This window comes from Scyliorhinus canicula, chromosome 3 (assembly GCF_902713615.1).
Source record: "Scyliorhinus canicula chromosome 3, sScyCan1.1, whole genome shotgun sequence".
Lineage (NCBI taxonomy): Eukaryota > Metazoa > Chordata > Chondrichthyes > Carcharhiniformes > Scyliorhinidae > Scyliorhinus > Scyliorhinus canicula.
Window position 1 is genome coordinate 105,723,581 of NC_052148.1, and position 26,605 is coordinate 105,750,185.

A 26,605-nucleotide genomic window follows, 5' to 3' on the forward strand; every position below is an offset into this window, starting at 1 on the left:
AATCTTCCCGAAGGTGGGGGAGTCCAGATCTAGGGATCATAGTTTGAGGATAAGGGGTAAACCTTTTAGGACTGAGGTGATGAGAAATGTCTTCACCTAGAGAGTGGTGAATCTGTGGAATTCACTGCCACAGAAAGTAGTTGAGGCAAAACGTTGATTTGAAGAAGGAATTAGATATCGCTCTTGGGGCTAAAGGGATCAAGGAATATGGGAGGAAGACAGGAATAGGGTATTGAATTTGATGATGAACCATGATCTTAATGAATGGTGGAGCAGGCTCGAACAGCCAAATGACCGTCTCCTACTTCTATTTTCTATGTACGGTTTTATATATGACCCCATATCTCCTTGAGCACACAAACTGCCTACTCGCAAATCTGTAACATTACCGACCTTCTTCCCTACATCAGCCCATCTGAAGGTGAAATGTCCTTGTCATGCCCTTGGCATCCCTTGATTCAATGATTTATGAGCCAGCTTCTCCTCCTCAACTCTCTGCAAACAGTATGCACACCAGCACAGTGGTTAGAACTGTTGTTTCACAGCGCCAGGGATCCAGGTTCGATTCCCGACTTGGGTCACTGTCTGTGCAGAGTCTGCATGTTCTCCCTGTATCTGCATGGGTTTCCTCTGGGTGCTCCGGTTTCCTCCCATAAAGTCCCAGAAGCCGTGTTTATTAGGTGAATTGGAAATTCTGAATTGTCCCTCAGTGCACCCGAACAGGTGCCGGAGTGTGGCGACTAGGGGATTTTCGCAGTAACCTCATTGCAGTGTTAATGTAAGCCTACTTGTGACATTAATAAAGATTATTATGACTTATTATAACTTCTGCTCAGCTAAAAATCAATTAAACTATCTCACACAAATGTTCTGTTAACCTATCAGCCAGTTCCTAGTGGCCGACGTTGACTTCCAGCCTCAATCCCAATGCCTCAAATCTGCCATTCTCATTTGTGGTTGTAAATTCTTGGCCTCACCCTTCCCCATCCTTGTGATGTCTAGTCATTACCCTCAGCCTGAATTGCCTATTCTTTTGACCCATCTCTTGTTACTCCAGGATTACCAAAAAAAAAATCATCACAAGTGGTAATTTTAGTGCTCCAATATGGGATGTTCTATTCAAATTGAAGATTCCAAAATTGCCATTAGAAGTGAAGGATACTTAATCATTTGTTGTTATTGATGAGCAGGACACTGGATACCTTGCGGTTCCCATCAGTTGCAGAAATCACAGACATTGCAAGTTCCCTCTACAAATACCCGTGCACAGAGGCAGAGGTCCATCCCTTTCCCTCCACACAGTGGGCAGTCTTGACTTTAAACAAATTCCTTCTGGAAATCCGCTCCTCCTTTAAAACACAATTCTTTGACCAAACCTCAAATCATTCCTGATACTCTTCCTTGACCGAGTCTATTTTTCTATTTTGCCTCTGTGAAACATGATACGTTAAAGGCGCTGTCTAGTTGTAGCGATATAAAGGTATAGGTATTTAGTATAATTTAAGGAATGTGATTTCAGTGGGTGGTATAGCTGATGTTTTGTGTATTTCATTTGTGTGCCATGATTTTACTGGAAATAATCAAAGTACTTGTGTTTTTTCTTTTAAAATCATTGTATTATTGGGGGCTGTGCTTTGTAACCTTTTATGGCACATGTAAAAAGATTTGAAATGAAGGAAAAACAGAAAATACTGGACAATCCCTGAGATTGTCAGACGAGATCCGAATCCCGGCCTCGGGTCACTGTCCGTGTGGAGTTTGCACATTCTCCCCGTGTCTGCATGGGTTTCACCCCACAACCCAAACGATGTGCTGGTTAGGTGCATTGGCTATGCTAAATTGCCCCTTAATTGAAAAAAAATAATTGGGTACTCTAAATTTTAAAAAAATTTAAAAGCCCCAAACGAAACATAAAAAGTGCGTTTTTAAAAGCACCCATTAAATTTACACTCGGGAGAAGCGTTGCCCGCTTGTTTTTCCCTCAGGGTGATGGGTCAGGTTTACACAGGGCCTTGGAGCCCAGAGCAATATGTGTTTCGAGATCGTTCGCACTGATTGTTGTTTTGATTCATATCGGGGCCCGTAGGGCGGTTGGCGCATGCGGGCTGGGAGCTGAGCGGTGAAGATGGACGTGAATCAGCCCAAACAGGAGCATCTGCTGGCGTTGAAAGGTAGGGAGCGGAGCCGCCGGCGCCGCTTCACCTGTGGGTGTCCGAGGGGAAGCGGCTCTCTCTCTGGGTTCACCTTTAAGCTCTCCATGGGTTTTGGAGGCTGCGCTCCGGCCCATTATGGACAGTGAGAGGATGTTTGCAGATACACAGAGAACTGCCTCCCTCCCTCACCTGAAACCCTCATTCCCCGAGACGGCACACCCTTTCCCGTGAGAGTCACTCAGCTTGGGGGGGGGGGGGGGGGGGGGCAATCAATTCATTTACTTACTGCGGACGCTGAGCTTTCCCCGCGGATTTCCGTGCATAGGGAGGTCTAAGTGCTGCTTTACGGTGAATCCGGCTTTGATTGTTGCTGACGTTAGGTGCTCAAAGTCGGTGCTATTTTCCAACATTGGCAGCATACTGACAAGTGTGGGGCGGGCGGCACGGTGGTTAACACTGCTGCCTCACAGCCTCGGGGATCCAGGCTCAATTCCCAGTTTGAGTCAGTGTCTGGAGTCTGCACATTATTAATAATAATCTTTATTGTTGTCATGATGTGGAGATGCCGGCGCTGGACTGGGGTGAGCACAGTAAAGTCTTACAACACCAGGTTAAAGTCCAAAAGGTTTGTTTCAAATCACGAGCTTTTGGAGCACTGCTCCTTCCTCAGGTGAATAACTACACAATGACATCAATAAGTTCCATCCCACTCTCAGACTCACCATGGACTACTCTCCAAAATCAGTTGCATTCTTGGACACACTCATCCCCATTAAGGACGGTCACCTCAGTTCTTCGCTTTACCCCAAGCCCACAGATAACCTCACAATGCTCCACTTCTCCAGCTTCCACCCTAAACACATTAAAGAAGCCATCTCCTATGGACTAGCCCTCCGTATACACAGGATCTACTCCGATGAGGAGGAGCATAACAGACATCTACAGACGCTGAAAGATGCCCTCGTACGAACGGGATATGGCACTTGACTCATCGATCGACAGTTCCAACAAGCCACAGCAAAAAAACGCACCGACCTCAGAAGACAAATACGGGACACAACCGACAGAGTACCCTTCATCGTCCAGTACTTCCCAGAATGGAGACATCTTCTTTGCAGCCTTCAACACGTCATCGATGAAGGCGAACATCTTGCCAAGGTCATCCCCACTACTTGCCTTCAAACAACCGCGCAACCTCAAACAAACCATTGTTTGCAGCAAACTACCCAGTCTTCAGAACAGCAACCACTGCCATGCCATAGCAATCTCTGCAAGACTTGCCAGTTTATCGACATGGGTACCACCATTACACGTGAGAACACCACTCACCAGGTACGCGGTACATACTCGTGCGACTCGGCCAAAGTTGTCTACCTCATACGCTGCAGAAAAGGATGTCCTGAAACGTGGTACATTGGCCAGTCCATGCAGACGCTGCAACAACGGGTGAACGGACATCGCGCGACAATCACCAGGCAGGAATGTTCCCTTCCAGTCGCGGAATGCTTCAGCAGTCAAGGGTATTCAGCTTCTTATCTTCGGGTAAGCATTATCCAAGGCAGCCTTCAGGACGCACGTCAAAGCAGAATCGCCGAGCAGAAACTTATAGCCATGTTCCGCACACGAGTAAAGCCTCAACCGGGATCTTGGATTCATGTTGCATTACATTCACCCCCCACCATCTGGCCTGGGCTTGCGAAATCCTACCAACTGTCCTGGCTTGAGACAATTCACACCTCTTTAACCTGAGGTTACTCCTTTCTCTGGCTCTGTAAAGACTTAATTGCCTGCAAAAGCCCGCATTCAAAGTATCTTCTTGCATCTTTGACTTTGTCTATATAAATGTTTCTGGAACCTACCTCTTCATTCACCTGAGGAAGGAGCAGTGCTCCGAAAGCTGGTGAATTGAAACAAACCTGTTGGACTTTAACCTAGTGTTGTAAGACTTATTACATTTATTATTGTCACAAGAAGGCTTACATTCACACTGCAACAAAGTTACTGTGAAAAACCCCTAGTTGCCGCACTCCGGCGCCTGTTTGGGCACACTGAGGGAGAATTCAGAATGTCCGAATTACCGAAAAGCACGTCTTACGGGACTAATGGGAAGAAACCAACGCACCCAAAGGAAACTCGCGCAGACACAGGGAGAACGTACAGACTCTGCACAGACAGTGACCCAAGCCCGGAATCGAACTTGAGACCCTGGAGCTGTGAAGCAAAAGTGCTAACCACTGTGCTACCATGCCGCCCATTCTACCTGTGTCTATGTGGGTTTCCTCCAGGTGCTACAGTTTCCTCCCATAATCCAAAGATGTGCAGGTTCGGTGGATTGGCCATGCTAAATTGCCCTTTCGTGTTCAAGGGTGTGCAGGTCAGGTGGGATTGTGGGGAATGGGCCTTGGTAGCGTGCTCTTTCTGAGGGTCGATGTCGACTCAGTAGGCTGAATGGCCTCCTGTACTGTAGGGATTCTATGATATTCTGTGATCCCCATTAAATAGCATAAGCACAAACTATAAATTTGATTTCTCATAATTTAAAGTATTGTTCATTCTAATCGGTCAAGTTCACATGTATGAGGATTAATTTTGCGCTGACGGTATAAACCCAGTTACTTATTTTGCAACTTCAGCGTGGTTCAGAATAGGTTAGTCAGCTTTGCTCTCAAATTTTAATTGAACTTGGGACGTTGCTGATCTGTGCCACACATGATAAATATTTTGTATTCCACCAATGAACATTATATTGATATTAGATATACACTGAGTTTATATATGAATTTGGAAGCACATAAGGGAAGTTAGAATTGGTGCCACTTCTCCTAAATTGGAGAATGAAGAGTTCTTTATTTGAGTCAGAGTTTTTACAGCATGGAAAGAGGCCCTTTGGCCCATCGTGTTCTTGCCAGCCATCAAGCCCTTATGTACTCTAATCCCATTTTCCAGCACTTGCCCCATGATCTTGTATGCTATGGCATTCATCTATAGCGTTCATCTTGGATGTTGTGAGGGTTCCTGTCGCTACCACCCTTTCAGGCAGAGAGTCCCAGATTCCCACCATCCCCAGTTGAAAATTTGTCCTCGCGCCTCCTCTAAGCCTTCTGCCCATTACCGTAAATCTATACCCCCAGGTTATTGACCCCTCTGCTAAGGGAAAAAGTTCCTTCCTCTCCACCCTATCAATGCCCCTCCTATTTTTATACACCTCAATGAGGTCCCCCCTCAGCCTTCTGTGCTGCAAGGAAAACAACCGCAGCCTATCCAGTCTCTTGATTGTTGAAATGCTCCAGACCAGGCAACATCCTGGTAAACCTCTTCTGCACCCGAAATGTGCCCGAACTAAGGTTCTATATAACTGCAGCATGACATGCCAATTTTTATACTCCATGCCCTGACTGATGAATGCAAGTATGCCTTATGCCTTCTTGACTGCCTTATCTACCTGCATTGCCACTTCCAGTGATCTGTGGACCTGTACGCTCTGATTTCTTTGCCTGTCAATACTCCTGAGGGTTGTGCCATGCACGATATAATTCCCACCTGTATTAGCCCTTCCAAAATGCATTATCTCACATTTGACCAAACTAAACGTCATCTGCCATTTCTTTGCCCAGATCTATATCCTGCTGTATCCTCTGACAATCCTCTTCACTATCCGCAACTCCACGAATTTTTGTGTCATCCGCAAACTTACAAATCGGACCAGCTACATTTTCCTCCAAATAATTTATAGATACTATGAACAACAAAGGTCTCTGCACTGATTCCTGCTGAACACCACTGGTCACAGTCTTCCATTCAGAAAAGCATATCACTAATCAGTCCATTTGTTTCCAAATGTGAGTAAATTTTGTCGCTAAGAAGAGGAGAGGTTAAGACTTGGTTGTGAATCTGCCAACATTCACTGTAAAAAATGTCCCTTTGGGGAAGATTCTATGGTGTAATTTTTTTTGGACTGGTGGAAACATTTCAGATTTCTGTCTTTTTGTGGATGATATCCAATTTTAATTTTCTACATTTGACTTTTTTTGCTGCTTTTCAAGTTGCTGTTGACTACAACTTTTTGCGGTTATGCCACTCTTATTTATAGTTGGAAGTTTTGGAGTTTAGGATCGGTTACTGGGAGTGTGCTGAAACCTGAAAAGGGTTCTTGGGCATCTATCAATGTTTAGAGGAGGGGGGTTGCCTCTGAAGAAAGTTTTGAAAGTCACTCTAATGGGGCTTCTGACAAATAAAGAACAATATCCTTGCATGAGTCATCAATATGTAGGCAAGGAAGGAACATTATGTTTCTCCTCAAATTGAAATACACACGTTATGTTTTTTTTAAAAAACAAAATCCCTACTGGAAACACAGCAAGTCTGTCAGTATCTGTAAAAGTTAACAGTTATCTCAATCTTTTCAGATGCTGATATTGTCTATCTATTTACAGTGTTGACTGTTTTACCTCCAGATATTACGTTTTTATAAAGAATGGGATTATTTGGTATTCTGTAATTTGTTTAGAACTCTGCCCTGAGGTCATACCTTTACTAGAGCTATGAAGGACATTTAAGTATAAAACCATTAATACACATTGCACTATTAATTTGTAATACTCAACAATTCCCTGCATCTCTTCCTGTAAATCAGTAATGGGTATCCAAGGCTAGTGAGTGGGCCACATAATTGGTCCTCCATTATGTCTGTGGGCCGCATGATTGAAATTGGGCATTCGTATTAAATATATTTAATATGCCAAATATTTCATAACCAGTTACAAAAGATGATTAAATAAACATTCATATACTAGTAGAACTGTCATCAACTTTAAATGGCAAAGGCAAATGAAGTAATCAGGCGTACATTATTTTTTTTTTTTTAAATAATTTTTATTGAAGAAATTTTTCAAAATACAAACATTTTAACCCCCCCTACCTTTACATTTAAATTATAGCAAAACAAAGTCAAACCCCCCTACTTAACAAAAAAGTCCCCCCCACCCCCTACTCGCGCGTCCCCCCCACCCCCCACCCCCGCCGGCGAACCGGCAGTCAGACCAATTTATCATTTCTGGCAGTGTCCTCGGGCAGGCCTTGCCCGTGCCACCACCGCTACCGTACTTCCTTCGTTGTTGTCCCCCCTTCCCCCCCCCCCCCCCTCCCCCCCCCTCCCTCCCGCCCTCCCCTCCCCTCCCGGGTTGCTGCTGTCACGACCTCAGTTTCTATCTCTGATCTAAGAGGTCCAGGAAGGGTTGCCATCGCCTGAAAAACCCCTGCACCGACCCTCTCAGGGCGAATTTGATCCTTTCCAATTGGATGAAGTTTGCCATGTCGTTTAACCAGGTGTTAACACTTGGAGGCCTTTCGTCCCTCCACTGAATCAAGATCCTCCTCCGAGCCACCAAGGACGCAAAGGCTAATATTCCAGCCTCCCTCGCCTCCTGTACCCCCGGTTCCACCCCAACCCCGAAGATCGCAAGTCCCCATCCTGGCTTGACCCTGGACCCCACCACTCTCGACACCGTCCCTGCCACCCCCTTCCAGAACTCCTCCAGTGCCGGACATGCCCAAAACATATGTGCATGATTCGCAGGGCTTCCCGAACATCTAATACACCTGTCTTCACCCCCGAAAAACCGACTCATCCTTGTCCCCGTCATGTGGGCTCTATGCAGTACCTTAAATTGAATGAGACTTAGTCTCGCACATGACGACGACGAGTTGACCCTCTCCAGGGCGTCTGCCCATGTCCCGTCCTCTATCTGTTCCCCCAGCTCTAACTCCCACTTATCTTTCAGCTCCACTACTGGTACCTCCTCCACCTCCTGCATAATCTTATAGATGTCCGAGATCTTCCCCTCCCCGACCCAGACCCCTGATAGCACCCTATCACTCACCCCCCTGTCGGGAAGCGCGGGGAACCCCTCTACCTGTCGTCTGGCAAATGCCTTCACTTGGAGGTACCTGAACGTGTTCCCCGGGGGGAGCCCAAATTTCTCCTCCAGCTCTCCCAAGCTCGCAAACCTCCCCTCTATAAACAAGTCCCTCAGTTGTCTAATACCCGCCCTCTGCCAGCTCTGGAATCCCCCTCCTGTATTTCCCGGCGCAAATCTGTGGTTCCCTCTTAGTGGTGCCCCTATCAGACCTCCCACTTCCCCCCTGTGTCGCCTCCACTGCCCCCAGATCTTGAGGGTGGCCGCCACCACCGGGCTCGTGGTATACCTCGTGGGAGGGAGCGGCCATGGTGCCGTTACCAGTGCCCCTAAGCTTATGTTGCCGCAGGACGCCCTCTCCATGCGCTTCCAGGCTGCCCCCTCCCCTTCCATCATCCACTTTCGTACCATCGATGTATTTGCCGCCCAGTAATATCCTGAAAGGTTGGGTAACGCCAGCCCTCCACTATCCCTACTCCGCTCCAAAAAGACCCTTCTAACTCTCGGGGTGCCATGTGCCCACACATACCCCATGATACTACTCGTTACCTTCTTGAAAAAGGCCCTGGGGAGGAAGATGGGCAGACACTGGAACAAAAACAAGAACCTCGGGAGGACCGTCATTTTAACTGACTGCACCCTCCCTGCCAGCGACAGCGGCACCATGTCCCACCTCTTAAACTCCTCCTCCATCTGTTCCACCAGTCTGGAAAAGTTCAACTTGTGGAGGGTCCCCCAGTTCTTTGCCACCTGCACCCCCAAGTACCTAAAACTTTTAACTGCTCTTTTGAAGGGGAGCCTCCCAATTCCCTCCCCTTGGTCTCCCGGGTGTATTACAAAGACCTCACTTTTCCCCAGATTTAACTTATACCCCGAAAAGTCCCCGAACTCCGCTAGTATCCCCATTACCTCCGGCATTCCCCCCTCCGGGTCTGCCACATACAACAACAAATCATCCGCATAGAGCGAGACCCGATGTTCCTCCCCTCCCCTTGTCAGTCCTCTCCACCCCCCTGAACCCCTCAGTGCCATCGCCAACGGCTCAATCGCTAATGCAAAGAGTAAGGGGGATAGGGGACATCCCTGCCTAGTACCTCGATGGAGCCCAAAATATTCTGACCTCCTCCCGTTTGTTACCACACTCGCCATCGGAGCTGAATAGAGCAGTTTTACCCACTTGATAAATCCCTCCCCAAACCCAAACCTTTCCAACGTCTCCCACAAGTATTCCCACTCCACCCTGTCAAATGCCTTCTCCGCGTCCAGCGCTACCACTATCTCCGCCTCCCCCTCCACTGCTGGCATCATAATCACATTTAACAATCTCCGGACATTTGTGTTAAGTTGGCGTCCCTTCACGAACCCCGTCTGGTCTTCATGGACTACCCCTGGCACACAGTCCTCTATCCTGGTTGCCAGGACCTTTGCTAACAGCTTGGCGTCAACATTTAGGAGGGAGATGGGCCTGTAGGACCCGCACTGGACCGGGTCCTTGTCCCGCTTCAAAATCAAGGAGATCAGGGCCTGCGACATTGTTGGGGGCAGAACCCCCCCCTCGCGCGCCTCATTAAAGGCTCTCACCAGCACTGGACCCACCAAGTCCACAAATTTCCTGTAAAACTCCACCGGGAACCCATCCGGCCCCGGCGCCTTCCCCGCCTGCATCTGGCCTATCCCTTTAATTAGCTCCTGCAGCTCTATCGGCGCCCCCAACCCTTCTACCAGCTCCTCTTGTACCTTGGGGAATCCCAATTTGTCGAGAAAGTTCTTCATTCCCCCTCTCCTCTTCGGCGGTTCAGACCTATACAATTCCCTATAGAAGTCCCTAAAGACCCTATTCACCTCTTGCCCCTTCTGCACTACGTCCCCACCCCTCTCTCTCACTCCCCCAATCTCTCTGGCTGCATCTCGCTTACGAAGCTGGTGTGCCAGCATCCTGCTCGCCTTTTCCCCGTACTCATACGCCGCACCCTGCGCCCTTCTCCACTGCATTTCCGCCTTCCTAGTGGTCAGTAGGTCGAACCTGGCCTGCAAGCTACGCCGCTCCCTTAATAGCCCCTCCTCTGGTGCCGCCGCATATTTCCTATCTACTTCTAGGAGCTCCCCCACCAGCCTCTCCCTTTCCTGCCTCTCCTTCCTCTCTCTGTGTGCCCTTATGGAGATCAGCTCTCCTCTAATCACTGCTTTCAAGGCCTCCCAGACCGTCCCCACCTGCACCTCACCTGTGTCATTCGTACCCAGATAGTTCTCAATGCCCGTTCTCACCCTTCTGCACACCTCTTCGTCCGCCAACAGCCCTACATCCAGGCGCCACAACGGGCGTTGATCCCGCGCCTCCCCCATGTCCACGTCCACCCAATGTGGTGCATGGTCCGATATCGCAATGGCCGAGTACTCCGTGTCCTGCACTCTCGGTATCAGCCCCCTGTTCAATACGAAAAAATCGATCCTAGAGTACACTCTGTGGACGTGGGAGAAAAAAGAATACTCCCTCGCCCTAGGCCTACCAAATCTCCATGGGTCTACCCCTCCCATCTGCTCCATGAACCCCCTTAACACCTCTGCCGCTGCCGGCCTCCTATTCGTCCTGGAACTCGATCTATCCAGCCCAGGGTCTAACACCGTATTAAAGTCCCCCCCCATGATCAGGCCCCCTGCCTCCAGTCCCGGGATGAGGCCCAACAGGCGCCTCATAAAACCCGCGTCGTCCCAGTTCGGGGCATACACATTTACCAGTACCACATTCTCTCCCTGCAACCTACCCCTCACCATCACATACCTGCCCTCCTTATCTGCCACCACCTCTGCCGCCACAAACGACACCCTCTTTCCCACCAAAATTGCCACCCCCCGGTTCTTGATATCCAAGCCTGAGTGGAACACCTGTCCCACCCACCCCCTTCTCAGGCGGACCTGATCTGCTACCCTCAAATGAGTCTCCTGCAGCATTGCTACATCAGCCTTCAGTCCCTTCAGGTGTGAGAAGACCCTTGATCTTTTAACCGGCCCATTCAGCCCCCTTACGTTCCACGTGATCAGTCGGATCGCTGAGCGACCCGTCCCTACTCCCTGTCGATTAGCCATGTCTTGTCCCTTGCTCGCCCCGGGTCATCCCTCCTTTTCTGACCCGCTTCCCATAGCGATGGCCCCCCCCCCCCCCACCCCCCCCCGGCTCTCCCCTTCTCGTCCCTGGTCTTTCCAGCAGCAACCCGGTGTCCCCCCCCAGCCCCCCCCCCCCCCCCCCCCCCCCCTGGCTAGGACCCCTCCTAGCCGCGATGTACCCAACATCGTACTCCCGAGAGTCAGCTGGTCTCCGCTGACCCGGCTGCTCCTGCCACATTCCGACTCCTCCCGGTTCACCCCATCTGCGCCCGTGAAAGATCCCCTTAAAACCCCAAAGAAAGACCCGCATAATCAACCCACTCCCCCCCCGTCCCGTCTCCCCAACTTAACGATATAAATACCCAATGGCAAATAAATACATAAATACTTAACTACATACTTAAATAACAAAATAATTAACTAGCTATCAACTAACAGTGTGCTCAACCATCACCCTCCATCAAACAGTATAAATAACCGCAGATAACCATAACCCGAAAAGAAAGAAAGAACAAAAAACCCCCAAGCACCCAAAGGAAGAGGGTAAAAGGGGTAAATAACTAAGGGAAATTGGAAACGGGAAGAAACACCCCATAAGAAGCCAACAACCCACAATAGAGATTTCAACAGTTCTAATATACAGAAACACCCAACAACTCGAAACCTTCAAGATATTCAGAAAAGTCAACCGTTCGAGAAAAAACACCCCAAACAATCCACGAAACTGTTACCCAGTTCCGACCTGGCCTGAAAAAGAAAAGGGCCACTTGCTCAATCAAGAGTCCCCAGGCGGCTACGACCGCCGGTGCTCCCAGGTTTTAGTTCGTGTCCAACTTTTCCTCTTGTACAAAGGTCCAGGCCTCCTCTGGGGACTCGAAATAATGATGTTGGTCCTTGTAGGTGACCCACAAGCGCGCCGGCTGCAGCATTCCAAATTTGATCTTTTTCGCGTGTAGCACCGCCTTTGTCCGGTTGTACCGGGCCCGCCGCTTTGCCACCTCCGCACTCCAGTCCTGGTACACCCTTACCGTCGAGTTCTGCCACTTGCTGCTTTTCTCCCTTTTTGCCCACCTCAGGACTTTCTCTCGATCACTTAGCCGCTGGAACCGCACCAGCACCGCCCTCGGGGGCTCGTTTGCCCTAGGCCTCCTGGCCATGACCCGGTATGCCTCTTCCAGTTCCAGGGGCGCCGGACCGGCCCCTTCCCCCATCAGGGAGCTCAACATCTCTGCCACATATCCCGGAAGATCCGACCCCTCCAGGCCTTCTTCCAGGCCCAGGATCCTCAAATTTTTCCTCCTCATCCGAGTGTCCAGCTCCTCGAAGCGGCTCTGCCACTTCATGTGGAGTGCCTCGTGCACCTCCACCTTTGCCCCGATGACTGGCCTCCTCCTCCCTCGCGGTCATCTCCTGCTGCAGCTCTTTAATCGACGCCTCTTGGGTCGCCTGGGCTCCCACCAACCTGGTGGCCGTCGCGTTCATGGACTCTAAGAGCTCCACTTTCAGCTCCGTGAAAAAACGGAGGAGAGCGGCCTGCTGCTCCTCCGCCCATTTCTTCCATTCCTCCGATGCGCCGCCGGCCGCCATTTTGATTTTCTTCCCCCGCTTTTTTTGGGGAGCTGCTGCCGTTTTTCTTGCCGCTCCACTCCGGGTACCGACCATAAAATCGGTCTAGTTCTCCTCAGGGGACCTTCCCCCACCGGGATTCGTCTTTACTGCACCTTTGGGGCCCTCCAGTTGGCCCGAAAACACCTTTGTCGCAGGAGCTTCCAAGTGTGCGACCTAGCTAGTCATAGCCGCACCCGGAAGTCAGGCGTACATTATTAGTGAGACGTCTGGTTGGATCCGTCCTCCACAAGTTTTCTTAGATTAGTACTGAGCGATGTGCAGATGCTTCACAATCCAGCATGTTTGATAAACTTTCTCTTGGTTTTTTTTAACCCAGCAAATAAAACTTCTGCAGATTCAAAGATGCAATCTTTCACTAATTCACCATCTGAGAATGGCCTTGAAAATTAAGCACAATGACGTCTCACTAATAATGTTGAGTAACCAACTAATGCAGCTCCCAACTCTCTTATCATTGTGCCCTTAACACCGATCTTTGTCTTTTTTGCTACTTCTTCCTCAGCATTTTTTTGATTTTGCTCTTGATTTTCCTTCCTCACCACGCCACCTCAACACAAGCGAGACATTAGGTAGTAGATAAATGGATAACCGCCAAAGAATCAATAGCAAGAAGCGTGACCTCCCACATGTGCCCTGGCACTGATCACGGTGATCTCCCTGCGCTTGCATATACAGAATGCTCTGTGTGTCCTGTTTAAATGACGGGAACATCAGCATCGTGATCCTAGCGTCAACTCTTGGCAGCGTGATCCCAGATCCAGAACAAACTGGAGTGGTGCGATTCTTCTGCATGGTGGACAATAGTTATCAGGCCGCACTCGGAGCCCTTTGGCCCATGGGCTGAAGGTTGCCCACTACTCTGTTCCTCTACATTTCCTCTAGATTTATATTCCAGTGCAGTATTAAAAGATGTTACATTATCAGACTTGTTTGCTTGGGCGGCACGATGGCACAGTGGTTAGCACTGCTGCCACACAGCTCAAGGGACCCTGGTTCAATTCTGGTAACTGTGGAGTTTACACATTGTCCCCGTGTCTGCATGGTTTTCCTCCGGGTGCTCCGGTTGGCTCCCACAGTCCAAAGATGTGCAGGTTAGGTGGATTGGCCATGTTAAATTGCCGTTAAGTGTCCAAAAGGTTGGGTAGGATTACAGGGATAAGGTGGAGGTTAAGTAGGGTGCTCTTTTTAGGGACCAGTGCAGACTTGATGGGCCAGATTTCCTCCTTCTGCACTGTAGGGATTCTATGATTCTATGAAATTGAATAAAGGTTCTGTTTTGGTGGTTCAATTGGGTGTTAAAATCCCATATTGTTACTCTTCTAAAATGTAGCATTTCTTTTTATAAAATATTTTTATTCTCTTCCTTTTCCACATTTTAATACAAAGTTACACCCACCAACAAACAATCAATGGTAATAAATACAATGTCAATCCCCTGGCCAACAATTCCTTCCTCCCACCAACCCCTAAAAACCCTCAACATTTTTAATACCAACAACATATACAGTCCAACCCTCCCCACCACCATGTTCGATGTCATCCGGTTCTTGAAAGTGAAAATGTAGCATTTCTATGATACCCTGACCAACATTACTTCCTCAATGAAAACAGAATTATCCAAGTAATTGATATGTTGGCCTGTTAACGGCTACAGATTTTCATAGCAGTTAATTGGTAAGAAAGCCTTCAAAAAAGTTTTGAGACATGGAACTCATTATTTTGTTATTTGCAGTAATCATAATTTGCTCATGTCAGCAGTCCACTGCATTTGAGGAAATATAAATTCTCACCTGCTTGCTCATCATAGAAACTCGGTATAAAACTTAAGAGTTAATGATGATTACCACTCTACACTACTTGAATTAGTATGCACAGGGTGTGGAGATGGTATCTTTAGGCAGTGTGACTGCTACTTAGGTTAGGGGTCAATTTTCTGTTTATACTATGAAGAGATGATTTGCTTGAACCTTGGAGGAAAACATCCAATCGTGCAATTACAAATCTTGGTGATCCAAATTTGTATTTAGAGAGAGAATTTTGAATTATATAGTATTCAGAGGAACTGATGGAGTTAGTGGGAGTGGGAACAATTTGAGGTTATGTATTATAAATACCATGCAAGTGTAGAATTCTTGTGTAGAATTAAAGCACATTTGTTTAAATTATTGTGTGTCTGTGTATCCCCATCCCACAATATTTTATTAGTAACAGAACTGCCTACTGACTGCACATTGACAGAATAGAGTGTATTCTGATGAGGGCTGTATTGTAAATTATGTAGCAGGAAGCATTGAATAGCTATTTTAGTGAACATAAACTGCAATTGAAATTCCATTTAGAGTAAATGTATCTAATTCCACCAATTGCTACAAATGATCAACTCATTATAAATGTCCATCAAATTATACCTGTCTCTTTAAGGGGAAAAAATGTCTTTTAAAGCCTCCCAACTTCCATCCCGTCTTAACCAACCTTTTTCTCTTAAGGCCTTAATTCTCAGCTTCACACCGATTTCTTGTACTACTTTGAATGGAAGCCAATCTCTCTCCATTTCAGTACCCCCACTTTGCTGTGAATTAGATCCTTTGTGACCATAGTATATTGAATACTGCAGAATAATCGAGAAGGAGTAATCGTCTGCCAAAGCCTCCTTCCATCGTTTGAATTTTTTTGATTAAACTTCCAGGGCTCCATACCTATATACTTGATCATACTTGGTCCCAAGCGCTGCCATACTATGGGGAGGAGGGGGTGGGTGGGTGTAAGTGTAAATACATTTTTGAAAATGGGGATATTCGTTGATGAGTCCACAGTGCCCACCATTTCCAACGACTCTGATGCTAATGTAGTTGTGTCCATATGCCGCAGGAACTGGGCAATATTCAGGCTGGAACTGATAAGTGACAAGTAACATTCACGCCACGCAAATGCCATGCACTGACCATCTCTAAAAAGATTGAATCTTACCATCTCCCCATGACAGTTAATGGCATAGCATCACTGAATCCCCCATTATCAACATCTTGGGCGGGGGGGGGTTACCAAAAGAGAAAATGCTGGAAAATCTCAGCACGTCTGGGAGCATCTGCTGGGAGAGAAAAGAACAAACGTTTCGAGTCCAGATAATTCATTGTCAGCTTTGACAAAGCTGAGATTTTCCAGCATTTTCTCTTTTGGTTTCAGATTCCAGCATTCACAGTAATTTGCTTTTATTCTGGGGGTTACCACTTGATTGGCACCCCATGCATCACCTGAAACATTCACTTCCTCCACCACCGAAGCACAGTGGCACAGTGGCAGCAGTGTGCAGCATCTCCAAGATGCACTGCAGCAACTCTCAATGGTTTGTCATAGACAGCATCTTCCAAACCCACTACCTCTGTCATCTAGAAGGACAAGGGCAACAAGCACAGGAACACCCCTACCTGCAAGTTTCCTTCCAAGTTGCACACTATCCTGGCTTGGAAATATGTCACTGTTCCTTCGCTGGCGCTGGGTCAAAATCCTGTAACTCCCTTCTCAGCACTTGGTACCCACAACACAGGGACTGCAGAAGTTCAGGAAGGCAGTGCACCACTACTTCAAGGGAAATTGGGCGTGGGCAATAAATACTGGTCTAGCCAACACCACTCACCTCCAAGATATCTGCACTCTAAATCTGGCTTCTTGAGCTTCCCCTATTTTAATTATTTGACCTTTGGTAACTATGCATTCTGCTGCCAGAGCCCTAATCTCTGGGGTTTTCTCCCCAAGCCCTTCTACCTCTCTTCTTTAAGGTGCTCCTATCTGTCCAAATTCCTATGAAGACCTTTGGAACAATTTACCATGCAAACGGTGGCATATAATTGCTGGTTGCCGATCTCATCATTTCAATGTTCAGGTTTAGCTAATAAGCTGTCTTGCTTTAATTTTAACAAAGCCAGCTAGTAGTTTCATGTTTTCATCTATCTGTTGTGCTTTGTCATAATGTTAGATGTGATCCAACTCTATCTACACCTGCCTGATTCTTTGGGGAGTGTTTGAAAGCCATACACATTCCATCACCGTGAAAAGAAACAGTTAGAATTAAGCTTTTGGTAAATGGCATTGAAATCATTACCCCTGTGATTAAGCAGTGCCATTATTGCAAATATGGTTAATAGTTGAGACCCAAGCACAGATCCTTTTTTAAAAAAAAATAATTTTTATTGAAATGTTTACAAAATATAAACATCTTAACTCTATTAACAAACAACCGCAGTAACACCCCAAGAACAATACCCCCCCAACTTCAAGAGCAACTTCAAACAAAAGGAAAAGAAAAACAAAAAAGCACCCAAACAACAAAAGGGAAAGAGATAGCACCTGCCACATCCCCCAGACCCATGTACACAGTTCTTCCTCCCCCCCCCATTCCAGACCCCCCCCCCCCGGTTGCTGCTGCTGTCAGCCTATTTCCCTACCGTTCCGCCAGGAAGTCCAGGAAAGGCTGCCACTGCCTGAAAAACCCTTGTACTGATCCCCTCAGGGCAAATTTCCAAGCACAGATCCTTGTGGGACACCGCAAGTCACCTCCTTCCAATTTGAGTACATGTTCTTCATCCCTACTCCCTCCCTTCAGCTTCCTACCCAATCTCTGGACTAGGTCCATAATTTGCCTTCAATTCCCTCCATGAGCTTTAATTTCATTTTAAAGTCTCTTTGGTGGAACGTTGTCAAATGCCTCTGGATGGGATCAAAGCAAAGTGGGAGGAAGAGTTTGGAGAGGGTATGGAGGAGGGGTTCTGATGTGAGGTGCTCCGGTGGGTGAATGCTCCACCTCGTGCGCGAGGTTGGGGCTGATACAGCTGAAGGTGGTATATAGAGCGCACCTCACTAGGGGGGAGAGGGAGGGAGGGGGGGGGGGGGGGGCTGCAAACCACGTTCATATGTTTTGGTCCTGTATAAAGTTGAAGGATTACTGGAAGGAGGTTTTTAGGGTAATCTCTAAAATGGTGCATGTGAAATTGGACCCGGGCCCTCGGGAGGTCATATTCAGGGTGTCGGACCAGCCGGAGTTGGAAACGGGTGCGGAGGCAGATATTGTAGCCGTCGCCTCGTTGTTCACCTGAAGGCGGATCTTTTTAGGATGGAGATGAACCTCTCCACCCTGTGCCCTGGCATGGCGGGGGTGTTGCTAGTTGTGTCTTTACTTAATTTGCTCTGTTTAATCACCTTGCTCTAGAGTCACCAGGTATCTTTATGATACCACCACGAGGTTCAAGTTCAAGTGCTGATCAATAACTCAATACACCAGTTAGTAAGTTTCAAATCAAAATACATTTATCATATACACAGTAAATCGCTACTCATGCATAAAATACCACTCACTAGACTATCTCTAACACTAAATGGCCAATACTTAGCTTTGGAAAGGCCCACCAGGTCAGGGAACAATGGCCTTTCGTTCGATTCTGAGTCTGCAGGCTTCAAGCTTGTATGGACTAGTAGCTAGGAGCACCTATCTTGTAGCGTGCGTTGACTGGACACTTACTTGGTTGGTGCAGCTGCTAGGCAGGTCTCTCGTTGTTGAGAGTCACGGTCAAGAGTTGTTACGAGCTGCTGAGAGACCCTGCCAAGAAGCTGTTGGGTTGGTCTCTCCTTGCTGAGAGCCAAGTGCCAAGAAGGACTAATTAAACTTGGGGACTCTATTTTATAGTCCCCAGGGGCTTTGCGCCCTTTTGGGCGGTCCCTGCACCTGGTTCTAAGTGATTGGACTAAGTTCCAATCGCTTCTATCGATTTCTCCAATACTGGAGCTGTTCCCTGATCGCTGGGCGGTCCCTAAGTGTCCGTTGGCCTTCCTTTGTCTTGGCTCCTGCTGGCGCCGAGGAGTCTGGTTTGGTCTTGATTGCTCTTAATGTTATCAATTGTTCCCGGGGATCGCTCATTAATATGCAGATGGTTTTTGGTTTCGGTTCTGTCTGGGTTTCTGCAAGTCCTAATATACAGGAAACTTTGCAACTGCTTGTTTTCCTGTGCTTGGCCATTTCTCCCTGCATTCTTAGCGGATCTCCATTTTGGAATCGGGAAGTGGCCAACCCAGGTGGCTACAGGGGGACCTGCTGAAATTCTTGACGCTTGAAAGGTCAAATTTGAACTGAGGGGAAGGATGGAGGGGTTCTACAATTCATGGCCTTATTCATTATGCACTTTCAAGAATTGGATTACATCGAACATTAGGGTTGGGGGTTGGGAGGATTGGGGGTAGGGGGACTGACTATGTGTTGGTGGTGATTGGGTGATTCCGGATTCCTTTTTGTTATTTGTTTATGTTAATATGCGGGATGCTGTTTGGTGGGAGGATGGGATTGTTGTTGACATTCCATTCGTTACTGATTGTTGTTTATTGTTGGTGGGTGTAAATTTGGGAGAATATGTGAAAAAGGTGGAGAATAAAAATATTTTTAAAAAAAATACATCCACAAACATTCTCCTTTCTATTTTAGTTATTTTCTCAAATTGTTCAGTTTAGTTAGACATGACCTACCGTTACAAATGTCTCTAATCAGCTCAAATTTCTTTCACTAAGCCCTCAATGTCTATGTCCTTAATTAGAAATTCAAATAACTTCCTTCTTGCAGATGTTAGATTAACCAATCTCTAATTTCCTGGTTTCGCTCTCTCGTCTTTCTTATATAATGAAGTTCCATTGGCGTTTTCCAGCCTAAAGGGACAGTTTCTGATTGTGGGCACTTTGGAAGATTCTGACGAAAGCTCCTGCGATGCTTCCTTTAAAAGCCCTCGGTTGGAAACCATTCGATCATGCCGATTTGTCAGCATTTTAGTATCACTTTATTTTTTTAACTGTTTTCTAGCTTTTCTTAAATTTAACAAATTCCATTCTTTGATTCATTAGTAGTTTTCCTGGGATGTGAGGAAATATTCTCTTCTACTCTGAAGACCAGCACATAGTAGTTCAACAAGTCTGACATTTCCTTATTGTCAATTGCAATATTTCGACTATATTTTTGCCCTTGCCTTTTACTATAATTTTTAAAAATATATATTTTTATTCTCCTTTTTCACATTTATCATATTTACAACAACATATAATTAACATAACAACAAATACAGAATCCGTCTTTCGGGCATTCAGCGAGGCGAAGGTTAAGACATCTGCCTCAGCACCTATTTCCAACCCCGGCCAATCGACACCCCGAATATGGCTTATAGGGAACCTGATTCAAACCTTGTAATATAATTGTAACACCTATTTGTTTATGTTAATCTTGAAATCACAAGAACATTTTTTTGTGCATTTTTTGCATTTCTTGTCTTTATTTTTCGCCCAGTCCCCTGGATTTTCACTCTTCGTTACACACCTATATACATATCACATTTGTTGGCCATGACTGTTTTATTTGGTAAGTAGAGCTCTTTCCCCTTCAAGAGTCTGAATTATTCCTGCATTAAACAAAATTCCTTTTTGAACACCTCCCACGATTCATCATAGTTTAATCTGGTAGAAGTTTTGATTATTTTCTGCCATCTGTTTTTGTCCCGTACTGTTAAAGTTAGCCACATCAAAACCTAGAATCATAATAAACTTAAATTTCACCTTTTCAAACCTGACATTGAACTAGATCATATGATGACTGTTAAATCCAACAATAAGGGATTATTTTTCAATCTCTGACCCATTATTCATTACTAGTAAGGAATGCCCTCTTGTTGATTTTAGAACACAGTTTTCCGAACAATCTTGAATGCATTCAAAAAATTCACTACCTTTTTGAGTTGAATTCTCCGCTCTTCCCAACCTGTCTACAAATTAAAGCAATGTATTGAAACAAATTTTCATCTGCTTCGAGCTCCTCTAAAGTCTGAGATAGTACATTTTGCCTCTCTTCATTATTGCTATCAAAAGGTCTGTAGCCAGCTGCCATTATAGTTTAAGCCCTGTCTGACTCCTCACTTCCAACAAGTCTCTGCTGATTACTTTCACTATCTTGCTTTAAGTTTGACAAAGCCACCTAGCAGTTTCATGTTTTCATCTATCTGGTACGCTTTGTCATAATGTTAGATGTGATCCAATTCCATCTGCACCCGCAAATACTTTGAGTGGGGGGGGGGGGGGGGGGGGGGGGGGGTTGTTGTGTGTGGCGGTGGATCCATGAAGATTTGGGCAGCCGAGTGTGAAGGAGTTCTCCTTCTTCTCAGACGTGCATAAAGTGTACTCCTGGATTGATTTCTTTATTCTGAGCAGGGCTTTACTGACGAGGGTGGTGGACACGGGGTACTCGCCGATCACAATCTCAGACCATGTTCCGCATTGGGTTGACCTGCAGGTTAGTAAAGACAGTAACCAGCGCCTGCACTGGAGGTTAGATGTTTTAGCTGATGAAGGGGTGTGCGAGCAGCTGACAAAATGTATTCAGAACTACCTGCAGGTCAACGACACGGGGGAAATTTCAGCAGCGGTGGTCTGGGAAGCACTGAAGGCGGTGGTTAGAGGGGAGCTGATCTCGATACGGGCCCATAGGGAGAAGGTGGACAGGGCAGAGATGGACCGACTGGTAAAGGAGATACTACAGATCGATAGGAGGTAAGCGGTGACCCCGAGGCAGGGCGTTTAAGGGAACGGCGGGGGCTACAGACGGAGTTTGGCTTGTTAACCACAGGGAGGACGGTGGAGCAGCTGAGAAAGGCGAGGGGGGTGATCTATGAGTATGGAGAGAAGGCCAGCAGAATGCTTGCACAGCAGCTTAGAAAGAGGGAGGCAGCCAGGGATGTAGGGAAAGTAAATGACGGAGATGGGAACCTGGTTGGAGATTCAGCAGGGGTGAATAAGGCGTTTGGGATTTTTACAGTAGGCTGTCTGGGTTGGAACCCCCAACGGGGCCGGAGGGGATGAGGCACTTCTGAGGGGGGCTGAATTTCCCAAAGGTGGACGGGGAGCTGGTAGAAGGGCTGGGGGCCCCAATAGGGTTGGAAGAGATAGGGGAGGGTCTGAAGGCCATGCAGTCGAGTAAAGCCCCGGGGCCAGATGGATACCCAGTGGAGTTCTATAAAAAGTTCTCTGGGATATTGGGACTGGTGTTAATGAGGATGTTCAATGAGGGAAGGGAGAGAGGGGTGCTGCCGCCGACGATGTCACAGGCCGCGATTTTGCTGATCCTGAAGTGGGCCAAGAACCCGGTGGGTCCTACAGGCTGATGACCCTGTTGAATGTGGATGCCAAACTGCTGGCCAAAATGTTGTCCTCCAGGATTGAGGATTGCGTTCCGGACGTCATTGGGGAGGACCAGACGGGGTTTGTTAAGGGTAGGCAGTTGGTGGCCAATATAAGAAGGCTATTAAACGTGATCATGATTCCCCCAGAAGGTAGGGAGGTGGAGGTAGTGGTCGCAACGGACGTAGAGAAGTCTTTTGATCGGGTAGAATGGGAATATCTGTGGGAGGTACTGGGATGGTTCGGATTTGGGAGGGGTTTTATTGCCTGGGTTAGGTTGCTGTATCAGGCTCCTGTGGCAAGCGTATGGATGAATAGGACAACATCGGACTGCTTTAGACTGCACGGGGGACGAGATATGGATGCCCCCTCTCCCCACTGTTGTTCCCGCCAGCTGTGGAGCTTCTGGCAATTGCTCTGAGAGCTTCAAGGGGCTGAAGGGGGGGGGGGGGGGGGGGGGGAGAGAGCACAGAGTCTCGCTTTATGCAGATGACCTGCTTCTGTATGTATCGGACCCAACTAAGGAGATGGAAGAAATCATGAGGATTCTAGGTGAATTTGGCCGGTTTTCGGGGTATAAGCTAAATATGGGGAAAAGTTAGATGTTCGCGGTCCAGGCGAGGGGACAGGAGAGGCGATTGGGGCAGCTACCGTTTAGATTAGTGGGGAGAAGCTTTGGGTATCTCGGCAGCCAAGTGGCACGGGAATGGGACCGGCTGTATAATTTAAATCTGGCTCGACTACTAGAACAAATGAAGAAAGATTTTCGGAGATGGGATGCACTTCCATTGTCACTGGCTGGGAGGGTGCAGATGGTGAAGATGACGGTCCTCCCGAGATTCCTGTCTGTATTTCAGTGTCTCCCCATATTTGTTCCAAGGTCCTCTTTTAAACGGGTCAACAAAGTGATCACTGGCTTTTTTTGGGCGGACAAGACCCCGCGAGTAAGGAAGGTAATGCTAGAGCGGGGTCGGGGAGAGGGCGGGCTGCGCTGCCAAATTTTAGTAACTATTACTAGGTGGCGAATATAGCCATGATCAGGAAGTGGGTGGTGGGGGGAGGGTCGGCATGGGAGCTTATGGAGGCGGCTTCATGCAAGGGCACCAGTTTAGGGGCGTTGTTAACTACGCCTCTGCCGTTGCCGCCGGCACGGTACTCCACCAGCCCCGTGGTGGTGGCGGCCCTGAGAGTCTGGAGGCAATGGAGGAGACATGTGGGAGCAGAGGGAGCATCGGTCTGGTCCCCAATCTGTAATAATCACCGGTTTGCCCCGGGAAGTATGGATGGAGCTTCCGGGTATGGCAGAGAGCAGGGATTGAGAGGATGGGGGCTATGTTTATAGAGGAGCTTTCCGAGTATGGGGGCACTAGAGGAGAAATTTGGGTTGGCGAGGGGAAACAAATTCAGATACCTGCAGGTATGGGACTTCCTACGTAGACAGGTGTCAACCTTCCCGCTCCTACCCCCAAAGGGGATTCAGGACAGGGTAGTTTCCAGAGGACGGGTGGGAGAGGGGAGAGTCTCTGACATTTATAAGGAACTTATGGGGTCAGAGGAGGCGCAGACCGAGGTGCTGAAGCGCAAGTGGGAGGGGGAGCTGGGAGGAGAGTTGGAGGATGGTCTATGCGCAGACGCGTTAAGTAGAGTCAACGCTTCCGCAACATGTGCCAGGCTCAGCCTGATACAATTTAAGGTCGTTCACTGGGCTCACATGACAATGGCCCGAATGAGCAGATTCTTTGGGGCGGAAGACAAGTGTGCAAAGTGTGCGGGAGGACCAGCACACCATGTCCACATGTTTGGGCATGTCCGAAGCTTAGGGATTTTGGCAGGGGTTTGCAGATGTCATGTCCACGGTGTTAAAAACAAGGGTGGCACCGAGTCCAGAGGTAGCGATTTTCGGGGTGTCAGTAGATCCGGGAATCCAGGAGGAGAAAGAGGCAGACGTTCTGGCCTTTGCTTTCCTGGTAGCGCGGAGACGGATACTTAGAGAGACTCAAAGCCCCCAAAGTCTGAGGCCTGGCTATTAGACATGGCTAGCTTTCTCTGTTTGGAGAAAATCAAGTTGCCCCTGAGAGGGTTCGCCCGGAGGTGGCAACCGGTCGTCGACTTCTTTGCGGAAAATTAATCGTCAGCAGAAGGGGGGGGGGGGGGGGGGGGCTAGTTTAGTTTAGAGTAGGGGGTTAATAAAGGTGGGACCTGTTAGGGATCTTTTGCACTATGTTTATAGATACATGTACATTGTTTATTTTGTTGTTGTAATACCAAAAATACATCAATGAAATGTTTATTAAAAAAAATAAAAATAGAGTCAACACCATTTGGCAACATCCCTAATTTACAAACCATGCTAAAACAAAAACACAGCAATGGAACTTGCTTTAAATGCGGGATACTGGTACTGTACTGGGCTACCAGCTCGGATTATGTGTTCAAGCGTTTGGAATGGGACTGCAAGCTATGCACTTCGACTGATGCGAAAGAACTACCACTGAACCAATGCTGACATCTAGTGCTTTCTTGTTTTATCTCCTGTAAATAGGGTATGACATTTGATAGTTTTACATAGGTTCTGCAGAGGGCAGAATTAGGTTGGGAATTTGTGTGCATGCAGATCTGAAATGGAGAAATGTCACTGTGTTTGAAGCAAAATACCAAGATAAATTAAAACATTTAAAAAAATTCTTAGTTGAAGAATTGCTTTTAAGACAAATATTTAATGACATTTATTTCTGCAGGGTAGTGCCTTCTGATGGACTGCTGCGTCCCAATATTGTGCTATTAAACTGTTGAAGGAAGCACAGTCAGTGACAAATCACTTCATTCTGAATGACTTATAGATTTTCAATTATGACAGTGTTACGGAAAAGGCCTCGCTAATATTCATTGACCTCCAGGGATTCAGGCTGAGACAAATGCTTGTGGCACAGAACCATCATTTATATGGAGTTAGTGGTACATTATAGACCTAATCAAGACTGTTCTGCTGATGTTCTGAAAATTGCAAAAAGATTGCTGGAAGACTTCCCCCAAAGAACTTCACAAAGGTTCATGCCGTTGGTTCCAAATAATCTACAAAGCTTACCAGTGAAGCCTCAGAAATGTCCACCAACTATTTCAGATGAAGAAGCAAAAAGAATTGAAAAATATTTGGTTGAATTAGCATTCAAAACAGAAACTCAAAATTATGATTGCACGGAGGATCTTCTGGAATTTTCTGCAAATCTGCAGAGGGTTGGCCCTCTTACTTGGGTGGCTACTGCGGAATTGCTTCCGGAAATGACAAGTTTATGCTGTGAAGCTACAAATGAGGACTATAAATCAGAACGGTCTTGGAGTATCGCAGGATGCAGCAGAATAAAGGGACCAAGCACTTTGGCAATCAGTCAAAGACTTCAAATGATCAAAGAAAACCTCCAGTTGCATTCTTTTCAAAGGGCAAAGTGGGTCATTGATCAACCCAATTGCAGTGCTCGGCACCTGGAGGAGATCTGGGCAAAACTGAACAGTATTATTAAACATGGTGACCTTCCTGGTTGTAATGCCAAAATACATAGACATCTTGGTCAAATATGGGTTTTCTGTGATATTGTGTGCTGTGAATATGTTGGTAATCTGATTAAACAAATATTAAATCTTGTAGGCAAAATCAGTTTATTTGTACATAGACATGGTTTAATTTATAAGTTGTAACTAAGTAAAGTGTTACTTCAGAAGTAAAACAACATTGACATCTATGACTTCCTTGTTATTGTCTCTGGACCTTAAACAATATAGATTTATATGTAATTTTGATAAATAAGCAGGTTGTCTTTCATAACCAGTAATCTGTAACTCTTCAGCATACTTGGGTTTCAGCCATGGCTCGGGTTGAACTCTCATCTGAGACAGAAGGTTGTCCAAATCCCACTTCAGACATTTGAGCACAAAATCTAGACCAACACCTCAGTGCAGTACTGAGGGTGTGCTGCCCTGGTGAGAGTGCTGTTTTTCTTTGGATGAGATGTTGAACCATCTGGGGAAGATTCCGTGGCACTGTGAAGGAAAAATGGAGACTTCTCTCCTGTGTTGTGACCACTTTCATTCCTCAGTTAACATCAGTTGAAAACAGATACCACCTTGTTTTGTAGCAACTTCCTGGACAAAATATTTCCTGCATGTTTATAAAAGTGACTACTTCGAAAGTACTGGATTGGCTGTGAAGCGTGTAAACATGTCCTGAGGTCATGAAAGGCACTATATAATTGCAATATGTTTTCTTGGTATAAATTCTTTTAAGCTGATCTTAAATGGGTTCTTAACTGTTTCCAGAGATTTTAGAATATACTTCAATGATAACATCAAGGAATGTGTTTTCTACACTGATCTGCTTGTCCATTGATCTCTGTGCTGGAATGTATTTCTACAATAGTGTTTTATGGGGGCTTCACTGCAGTAAATGGTCAGTATGGCATTGTCCCATTCAGAAATGGAGAGTCCAGTTTGATTTCTGATCACTTGAGTTAGATATTTTAGTCAGGGTAGGGGGTCATATTTGGTCGCCTCATCCCTGGATACGAGAGAGAGCGAAGAAAGCTATAGCTCAGCCCATGCTTCTGAACACTATCCAGTGAT

The 26,605-nt window shown here is 46.9% G+C and overlaps 2 protein-coding genes across 11 annotated transcripts in view; both read left to right on the plus strand.

Moving 5' to 3' along the window:
* Positions 1-2,077: 2,077 nt before the first annotated feature.
* The window catches only part of trappc13 (trafficking protein particle complex 13), a 114,167-nt gene continuing 89,639 nt past the window's right edge, over positions 2,078-26,605 (plus strand). For all 7 annotated transcript variants that reach the window (XM_038791044.1, XM_038791046.1, XM_038791045.1 and 4 more), the window contains exon 1: positions 2,078-2,171. In XM_038791044.1, coding sequence (XP_038646972.1) covers positions 2,126-2,171 — 46 coding nt within the window. In that variant the 5' untranslated portion in view covers positions 2,078-2,125. The remainder of the gene's footprint in view (positions 2,172-26,605) is intronic.
* Positions 2,087-25,728, plus strand: zgc:101664 (uncharacterized protein LOC450064 homolog). Of its 4 annotated transcripts, none has more exons than XM_038791052.1 (2): positions 2,087-2,171; positions 24,730-25,728. In XM_038791052.1, the coding sequence occupies exon 2, from the start codon at positions 24,935-24,937 to the stop codon at positions 25,682-25,684; it is 750 nt and encodes a 249-aa protein (XP_038646980.1). In that variant the 5' UTR covers positions 2,087-2,171; positions 24,730-24,934; the 3' UTR covers positions 25,685-25,728. The 4 variants fall into 4 exon arrangements, with proteins under 4 accessions (XP_038646980.1, XP_038646981.1, XP_038646983.1 ...); XM_038791053.1 differs by lacking the exon at positions 2,087-2,171 and adding an exon at positions 5,811-5,992; XM_038791055.1 differs by lacking the exon at positions 2,087-2,171 and adding an exon at positions 18,060-18,077.